At 36.2% G+C, this 9,608-nt stretch overlaps 2 protein-coding genes across 2 annotated transcripts; one reads left to right on the forward strand and one right to left on the reverse strand.

Moving 5' to 3' along the window:
• Positions 1-1,785: 1,785 nt before the first annotated feature.
• On the reverse strand, positions 1,786-4,370 carry LOC141907185 (uncharacterized). Its single transcript, XM_074796761.1, has 4 exons — positions 4,269-4,370; positions 3,665-3,809; positions 3,146-3,257; positions 1,786-2,066 (listed from the first exon to the last, which is right to left on the reverse strand). The coding sequence occupies exons 1-4, from the start codon at positions 4,368-4,370 to the stop codon at positions 1,829-1,831; spliced, it is 597 nt and encodes a 198-aa protein (XP_074652862.1). The 3' UTR covers positions 1,786-1,828.
• A 1,327-nt stretch (positions 4,371-5,697) lies between these two features.
• Positions 5,698-9,566, forward strand: LOC141907362 (uncharacterized). The gene is made up of 6 exons (XM_074796980.1): positions 5,698-6,284; positions 6,395-6,526; positions 6,876-7,189; positions 7,434-7,530; positions 7,674-7,826; positions 7,947-9,566. The coding sequence occupies exons 1-6, from the start codon at positions 6,185-6,187 to the stop codon at positions 8,183-8,185; spliced, it is 1,035 nt and encodes a 344-aa protein (XP_074653081.1). The 5' UTR covers positions 5,698-6,184; the 3' UTR covers positions 8,186-9,566.
• The last annotated feature ends 42 nt before the right edge of the window (positions 9,567-9,608 follow it).

The raw sequence follows: 9,608 nt of genomic DNA on the forward strand, positions 1-9,608 counted from the left end.
CGTAATGTCAATGCCTAGATATCCAGCCGGTGCTGCGTTCCAGGCGTCCATGAATCAATTCAAATTCTAATCAATAAGGTTATATTTACTTTAAAGAGTCAACGCATCGTCGACACCCTTGAGATTCAAGTCAAAAGAGGTTTTCGATCTGACCATAACTGTCTGGAATTGGTTACAAAACCAAAACTGACTGGTCTTAAGTTGTTGAATTGTTTTTAACCGCCGCTTTCTAGTCTTAAATCTAGGCGATATAACTTTGTAAAATTGCCCGTGAGATCAATATTATTTCGAATTAAAACTTTTTCTTTTTGTTGTATTTAGATTAATTAATTAGATTTGCCATTTGTATATATCCTCTGCGGATAATTCAATGTTGGTGCTGTTAGAAGGAAAGACGCGGCGTCTGTTTAGTTAACGTTTGCAGTTGTTTCTTAAAGGTTGCGGTTCTTTAACCACAGGGACAATAACAAACCCCCTTTTCTTTTTACAGGGTGCGATATGATTAATGTACCAGGTAGTATAAAGCATTCGTATATTTATGTACAGTATTTGTATTACATGTAGACTACACTTATTTCCAGCTAATCTTATTTTTATTTCTTAATAACATTCAATAGCTCATTGCTTTACTCTGCTTCTTACCTATGAATACAGTGTAAAAATATCGAAAAACCTCAAGGCTGAGTCTAGGAATCAGTGAGAGGAAGAGAGGTTGTTTCCTTGGCCAAATCCGATATCTCAGCGCTCTGTATGGGTTTCCGACCCTGCGCAATTTCTAATGGCGTCGTTTTCAATTGATGATTATGCCTCATCCAACATTCAATAAATGGACCAGAAGCAACAATTCAATACAGAAGAAAACAAGAAAGCTAACTTGAAAGTTTATTGACGCCTTGAAATATAACTCAAATATTGCGCTGTCGACGATAGACGATAGTAGATATGATATCAATGATATGATATTACTAACGTTATTTTGAATTTGAATATATCGACAATTAAATTGAATATACCGGCTCCGAAATCGATCACGTAGTGCACATTCGTTTACGAAATACCCCAATTGCCATTGAAAAATCATGTTTGATAAAAGAAGACATGAAATTTATCTAATTACAAAACAAACGCCAAAATTCACATGTTTTTTTGTTATTTTAAAATCACACTAATAGTGATGACGTAGTGCACGGTACACCTTAGCTAATGCGTAGTAGTTTTTAAATGTGTAAGAACATTTTTGTGATGATTTATACGGCGTCAAAAATATATATGTTAAGGGGATGGGTGCTCTGACTGCTGCTGGCCCCGCACCTGAATACACCGCGGTGAATATCCCTTATAAGGCAGAATTGAACGATGATGCATACGACATTTTCCAGTCTCAATTTTAGACACGTTTGTAGAACAAACTCTGCGCGGTCATTGAGTAAATATATCCTATGCAAAATATTTGTATATGTGCAATTGTGAATCACTTGATAGATGTGACGATCAAGGACGATCAAGGGCGGAAATAGGTGTCAAGCCGCAGTCAAAAGTTCTAATGAAATATGACACCACTGATGTTTTAAAAAATATAACCAGAACGGAAAAAAATATTCACTCTTTTCTATAAGATAAAAAAGGACATTTAGGCGTTCATAAAAGGCATTCTAAAAAATTTGAAAACTATTCAAACGTTCCCTTACTTCGTCTTGATATAAATATTGATAAAAGTGGTTAACGAACTTTACTTTTCTGAATAGAGGTTAAAAAACGATTTTTGAATGTATATTTGCACCGAGACTATGTTTTTATAAACAGACATGAATTCACGACACTGATCTCTTTACCGGATACATTTTTTCGTATCATCGAATGATTTAATGTAATCGAGGACCAAGTTTATACGCTCCTGTCTGTTCAGATTGTCTATGAGTATAAACGGAATTTGATGCTTGTCTAGTTCGCGTACTAACAGTTCAGTAAACGAACGCAACTCGGAGATACTCGACTGCAACCTGACTCCATCTTCGCTTAAACATTCAACGTGCGGAGATACGACGAACAACAATGACCTTTTCAACCTGCAATAGTGAACAGTATAGTACAAATAAACATTATTATTATCATTGATAATGATAATTTATACATCAAAGTAGCGTGAGAAAAACCCCAGATATTATGATCATAATCAGCCACCAGTTCCTTGTATTCTTTTTGTCTAAATCCGTTCATCTCACCACCTATAGATGACGACAATTTTTTTAAAGTTGGTGGTGCAAAATAAAATGTTTGTTGAGTTTTACCATCAACAGGTTACGATATTGAAAAACTTTATCAGTTTAGAAGCAGTTTCATTCAAGCCATTTTACTGTCTCGTATTCCATTTGTTTTAATCAATGTTTTATGTAAGTGTGCTATCAGTGAATACAATAATACAAATACCAACAATATCTTAAAGCGCATTAGAGAATTCATTCTATATATGTTTAAAAGACGGAATCTGAATTTAAACGATATACGTTTATCAAGCGAACTGTGAAATCCATATAAGATTGTCATATATATAAAAGTATTTGATTACTTTAATAGATTATGAATATTATGAATATTATCATTAAGGGAGCAGTCAGCATTTATGGTGAATAAGGCACCGAATATGATAAGAATGATTTTTCATAGAATCAAATTAGCAATAGAAAAAGAATACATGTATATATTGTTGATAACGAATGAATGATTCAAATTTCTTGATTTTCATCATTCATAAAAACGAAAACTCGAAGAATAGCTGTGAAGGATTGATATGAAGGAAGCAATGTGCGGATAAGATTATAGGTTATCCGATATGAACATTTTGGCGTTACTAATAGATGTAAATTTTCTATATAATCTTATATAATCTTATGGAAAATATACAGCTAGGATGGCGTTCACCCAGGCACGGAATTGGTGGTGGCCGACAGGGCTGTTAAAGTTGGTTTTCACAAACCGGTTAACAGACACAATCGCTGACTATTAACTTGCTCATGTAATAGAAAAATCAGACTGTAATGAATTTATTGTAATAACAATCTAGTTTTACTGTGAACATATACGTTTAAAGTTTAATAGTTTTCGTAAGTTTTTATATTTCAGAAATTTATTTATTTCATTTATGAACCTGTTCAACCACGTTCGTAAACCGGGTAACTCCAGTAATTCGCGTTTAGCTTCGCTGTTGATGTAATATTCGCAGTAAACCAACGGCTCCAGTCCGCGATCCGATATGAAATCTACAAACAAACAAAAACAATACGTGGTTGTACGTGTAAAATCGTCTTCGTAATTCAAGGGGAAACAAAGTAATTATCTTAACGAATTATCATTACGTTCTCCGTGCATTATGTATAGGAATTTTTGAAATGTAACAATACACAAGAAATAAAAGATGAAAAACATAGAAATATATATCGATGGTTTCTGTTTACTGTAAACCTCAGTGTCAGTGTATCACATATTGGGTACCGATGCAAGCACTTCCAGGAATGAGCGAATGGTCTCCGGAGAGACTCCTAGTCAAATATTTAACAGTTCTATGGTTTTCTATTGCGTTAATCAGACACCGAGGGAAGGGGACGAAGGCTAAGTTCTTAATGAATGACGAGAATTATGGAATCTTCTATTATATTGATATACGCACCGATATTCTGACTAGTATTATGTTCATCAATTCTCATCTGTTCCTCGATAATTTCTGTGTTTAAACGACGAAACATTTCAGGGTTTTTGGACGGTTGAAAGTCGTTTCTAGACCAGCCGTTTCTTTCAATGATCTTCCTCGCCACCTATAGGAGTTTAACGCGGTTAGTTTATCTCTATATTTTTGAGGCGAGAGAACTGAGGTGGGAATAATATAAATCAATAAAAACCAAATTTCACACTCCATGCAATCCTAGGTGGATTGATGAATGAAAAATGTTTCTCCGCAGAATAATTTTCTTGTTAAGCTGTTTAAAGATAAGTATAAACGCCAGCTCGAAATTTCGAGGTTTCATTCGTAGAAATCTAGGACAATCGTCGCATGGGCTCAAAACTGCATTTTAATATATCTCTGTTCCTTAAAAGAATGACTTTTAGCTAAACTAACCACTCGATAACAGTCTTAAACCCAACGCACACGGCACCGAAAAAACGTTTTTCACGAGCAAAAGACGTTTTCCGAAAAGACGTGTTTCTGTTTCGGCGAAACAAATGTTTATGCCGTGTGCGTTGGGCTTTAAGATTTTGAGTTTGACGTCACTTACTTCCTCGACCACGTGGATATTTTTCAAATGAGGGATTACATCGTGCAGCAATGTAGTTTTTCCAGTACTGTGAGCCCCGCATATATAGATCCTTAACACCATACTTACACAGTATAGAGACGTATGAACTTAACTTACTAAAACGTTTAAGCGATTTCAAGCTGTTAGAAAACGTCTTAATCGTTGCTATATCATAATGTTTAAGCGACAAACCGGATTATATTGAAAGAAATGTGGTGAAAATTGTTTTCAATGCGATTTTTACATGTGTCATGTGGGTATTCACAGCATTGGTCACCTATATGGCAGTACAACAGGGCCCGGTTTTATAGACTTACTTAAACCCGAGGCTAAATGAATTCATTTTCAATTGAGTTAACCCCCGGCTTAAAGGTAATACCAGTCTTTAAAACCGGGCTCTGAGTTATATCTGATTGGTGCCGTACAAATGCCGTATATTTCGATGTATAATTGATGGAAATAGACGTCGAACGACTTATGATTAATTTGATTTATACATTTCATGAGAAGCCCGAAGCGAGAGCCGTCTCAACGACAAGGGTAAAATTCTGATGATTAATAGAAGTATAAATACTGTACTGATTTTCTCCTGCGATTCACGCGACAAAATATCCTTAGTTTTGATCGATCTCGATATCAGGGCACTGGAAAATATGATAACATTTTGAATCTCCCCCTATCTGCCCTCTTCTACTTCTAGCAAGTACTCATGATTATCTGTCAAATACTGTATCCTTTCTCTCCCTCGCTGTTCCCTTCCAAAGGGGCTCGCATCAGAGTTGTAGGTAATGTAAAAACGATAATCTGTTAATCCAATGTCTATAATATATATAGTTATTTTATATATACTATACATTGGATTAACAGATTATCGTTTTTACATTACCTACAACTCTGATACGAGCCCCTGTGTTCTCTTCAGCATGTCGCATGTGAAATGAATATGCATCAAGTACTGTCTCGCTGTCTCCTCTCTGTCTGTTTCTTTCTGTCTCCTGAATACGTGTGAAATGTATTTATTGCTGAACATGGTATTAATCTTATTGCACGCAATTAATGAATTCTTACTTTCGTGCACAGACATACTGCCGAACTATGTATCGATAATTCCTTCAGGCTTCTGCATCAGAGAGAGACTCTCAGAGAGAGACTGAGAGAGAGTGGAGAGAGCCGTGGCACACGGTATGCACACACAGCGAGAGACATAGAGACAGAGAGCACAGAGATACCCGGGAAACTGATGCATTCTATCGATCAACATCATCAACCGTTCGGTTATACCGATAACATACATAAACATCAGTATCATCCTCTATATACGACTCTCCTCCTCACGGTCATCGTTTCCAACATTTCAGACATGTTCGGATCATTTTGCTTGTCAAGAAATGGCTGCGCTGTGGTGGTCGGTGATCATTAAAAGCGGTCTGGGATACTGGAAATAATCGTGTACGGAATACCGATTCACGATCATACGTCGTGCATACATACTCAGCTTCCATATTGGTACAGATACACCAGAACAGTTCAGGTCTGGAGAAACAATATGAAACCAGCTCTTTTCGAGCTTAAAATGAATCGGAATATACGAGATGAATTGGAACTGATCGATCTGCATTTTGTTTGAACAAAGCGACGAAGACATTTATCGGAAAACGCGGATTTTAACTCACAGGTCGTGTCGTTTCATCATGTAGTGATATCGCGCTCGAATTCATAACCCGTAAATTATAAGAACTATTAAAACAAAACGTTACCGAGGAATAAACAGAGAATATAGTACTGAGTACCTCTGATTTGATTAACGCTGGTTTATGATAGAATACATCGTTAATATTTTCCACAACGCAGTAGATAGCCTCTAGCCGGGTGTGTGTGTGTATCACAGATACACCATGACGACTATTTTATCTCCATATATCAGGACGATGCAGTTTTGGACTATTATCAGTTTCCTTAACATAATTCTGTTAACGGTAACAGTTATAAAAGCAGGTATATATACATATTATTCTTACAGATATATAATACTGATTTTAATGTTTTTAATGAACTAACTAACGAAACTCCAATTGGTTATACACATTTTTATGACATTTTTTCAGGGGATCCGATTGTTTCGTGTGATTTCGAAAGTGGTTCTATGTGTGGATGGACGGCTGCCTCAAACCCGGAATCTTTGTGGTTAGGAATAGAAACAGTGAAACCTAAATATCCGTATCAAGGACATAGTCCTAGTGAGTATCAGTTTTTTATGTTTAAATGTCACTTCGAAAGTGATTATTCTGTATGCAAACACGAGCGTCATATTGGCCGTCAACTAGGACATTTTTACTTCAGTTTACGGCCAATATGACAGTGCATAACCTTTATATAGCATTGTGTGCGCCAGCCGTCATCATCTCTGTGTAATCTTCGACTTATGCAAATAAGATTTTGTCTATAGGCCATCGATTGTCTTTGTTGAAATTTGCATATATGCAAATAAGATTGAATAGCCTCTATACAATCACAGATACAAAATGTTCTATGGACTTTGTGACTGTTTTTCCATTTACTTACCGGTAACTCTCATTTTTCTGACAGATCCAAAAGAAAGTGGTCACATGTTAAGCTTACATCTAGGTCAAGGTTACTCAAAAGACGAAGGCTGGAGTTTCGCCTCGCTGTACAGTGACGTCATTGACGCTCGAACCCCGAAATGTCTGTCGTTCTGGTATATTTCCCGCCAGCTATCCTGGGGCAACCAGGACCGTTACTTTCAAATATTCGTTAAACCTATCGATAGTTCGTACGTCATACCGCAAGGAGCGATGACAATTCCGTACGAGCATGATCCGAAATTACCGTGGAACAATCTACAGAAAACGATAGAAGCGATCGGAGGTCCTGGATACAAGGTAAATGATATGAGATAAAATTTATATTCTTTCTTATATTACCGTTTTAAAACACGGGTAGGGCGGGGTCAATCACACCCTAGTAACAACGATTGTGAGATTTGATAAATGATTGTGATTTTTATGATAGAAGCCTCTAGACCTATGGCATGAAGTTATCTTTATCATAGTCCTAGAATATCAAGTTATATTTGAAAGGTGTTTTTTAAAGGGAAATTTAAATGCACGTATATACGTATTACAGATAGAAGTTCGTCAGTACTGGTACGACGAAACCGGTGGCATTAGCTGGAGAAATGTTACGTTGTTCGATGATCTTGTAATAAGTGACGGACCTTGTGGTGAGTAATGAAATCTCACCCATATCACGACAAACGTTTAATAAACGATGTTATTCTATATCACGAAAATCGAAAAGCATTTTTTGAGCAAAAATCGCCTTGAAGTAAATGACGATGTATTAAACGTGTTTCTGTTTTTACAGGTAAAGATACAGTAGATCCGGTTTGTAGTGAAAACGGAGTAGTGACCTGTACGAATAAACGATGTATCTCATCGTTTCACAGATGTAACGGTATCTGGAACGAGTGTGGACCATCAGATAGCGCCGATGAACCCGACTGTAAAGAACCTGACGGTAAAAAAAACGATTCATAGCCTAAATTGAATAACCATTATCCTAGCAGCCCGATAACCGAATAGGACCTCTACTAGCTAATACAAACTGTATGACGTATGTAATGTATATATTTTTTAGATTATTCGTGGGTGAGCGTGTTTCCCCTCGGGTTCGTGTTTCTAATCTTCATCCTGTTCATCTATCGTTTCTATCTGCGGCCGCGTAAACGCGAAGAAGAGTACCCGTACGTCGCCTGTCAAGGATTCAAAGTGCTGAAAGCGAGAGTCAACGGTAACAGGCCCAAGAGGAAATTCCGATATCCGGTTAAAAAATCAGAATCGACCGAGAAGATTATTCAAAAACCGGCTGAGGTTTGAATCAAACAGCCGTAAAAGAGAAACCAAAGATACACAGATAAAAAGTCGGAACTTCCATTTCACGAATACAGTCACCTCCGATATACCGCCCCCCTGATAGACCTTCACCCCCACCCATCTACAGGTTGAACATCGGAATTTTGTCTTGGAACTAGTCAAAATCGACCCCCTACATATCTAGTCCATAGTCTTTACACCAGCTAAGTCCTAAATCATTGATGGGTGGCATATCGGGGCTTGACTGCACAGCTTAGATCGCATTTTCACAGGTGGCTTGTTAAATATCGAATTGTGACTGTCGATTTTGATCTTTTCAAATTTATGTCGCGGGACAGTCAACAACAATACGGCTAAAGAAAAAACTCAAGCGAAACAAATGTATGAATCTTCTATAAACGAAAAACTTTTTTATGGCAAATCTACGTGTTTTTCATAATTCAATATGCAAATCAAAGATTATATCAGATATCAGATATTCTTCAAATTTCTCGATTGAATGGTTGTTGTTTTATTGGAAGCCTTTTACACCGGAACAAGCTAATCATCGCAAACACATTTCTACATGTAATTTTCAAAGAAACAGTTTGTTCAATTTTGTGTCAAAAAAATCGGTTTAAGTTCAATAGGGGTCTTGCAGCCGTGTGCTTTTCTCGGGTCTTTTCGACTTTTTGCCAAACATAATATATGATGTCAGACCCACGAAATTCTCTGGACCCAGTTTCACATTTCTGAATTAGAATTAAATCACAGTCCACTCATTGAAAAAGAACTAATTTTAACTTAAAGTCAACTCTAGATTCATAACTGTGGAACTGAATCCTGATTATCTGTTGTCGTTATGTATTGCAAGTCTCAAACATTGGTTGGCAAACGAAAAATGACCTATGCGCAAGACCTCCGCTACGGAGCTGTCAATGTCGAAACCATTATATTGCTTTGATATACCGGTAGGAGATTTATTCACACATCTTAACCTACGTGCAACAGAACTTATATCATGAATTCTATCCCAGCACATTCTAGTAAGAAAACAAATATAAATTCTCTCGAAAGAGCAGCGAAATAATTATAGGCCGAATAGATTAATTATGTTAATTTATTCTTTTAGATATTGTCTATTGAAATCTATCGCCGTCAAGGAATTAGATGAACATTTATTCGCTATTTTGCGACTTTTTCATAGATTTTAAATCCTCCATAAATTGTAAATATTGATTTTTTTACTTTTTTCATACAATTGAAACGTTTATTATTTCATTGTCTGAGTGTATACATAAATATACATAAACTATATGATAAATGCTTTTTATAAATACGTAATACTGTTATCATTATGATTATTGTTATTTGTTTTATTGATTTGTTGAATTATACATGAATGTCAATGTGTTTTAGTTTTTCTAAGCTGCGAATAAAGTTAGAT

The sequence above is a fragment of the Tubulanus polymorphus genome, chromosome 6 (assembly GCF_964204645.1).
Source record: "Tubulanus polymorphus chromosome 6, tnTubPoly1.2, whole genome shotgun sequence".
NCBI lineage: Eukaryota > Metazoa > Nemertea > Palaeonemertea > Tubulaniformes > Tubulanidae > Tubulanus > Tubulanus polymorphus.

Bases quoted from the DNA above. Each gene is read 5' to 3' on its own strand.
- LOC141907185 (XM_074796761.1), bottom strand. From the start codon at position 4,370: ATGGTGTTAAGGATCTATATATGCGGGGCTCACAGTACTGGAAAAACT. The intron at 3,258-3,664 runs GTGCGTATATCA...GTTTGTTTGTAG, and splicing joins TAATACTAGTCAGAATATCG to ATTTCATATCGGATCGCGGA. The intron at 2,067-3,145 runs GTTCATAAATGA...TCACTATTGCAG, and splicing joins TTACGAACGTGGTTGAACAG to GTTGAAAAGGTCATTGTTGT.
- LOC141907362 (XM_074796980.1), top strand. From the start codon at position 6,185: ATGACGACTATTTTATCTCCATATATCAGGACGATGCAGTTTTGGACT. The intron at 6,285-6,394 runs GTATATATACAT...ACATTTTTTCAG, and splicing joins GGTAACAGTTATAAAAGCAG to GGGATCCGATTGTTTCGTGT. The intron at 7,531-7,673 runs GTGAGTAATGAA...CTGTTTTTACAG, and splicing joins AATAAGTGACGGACCTTGTG to GTAAAGATACAGTAGATCCG.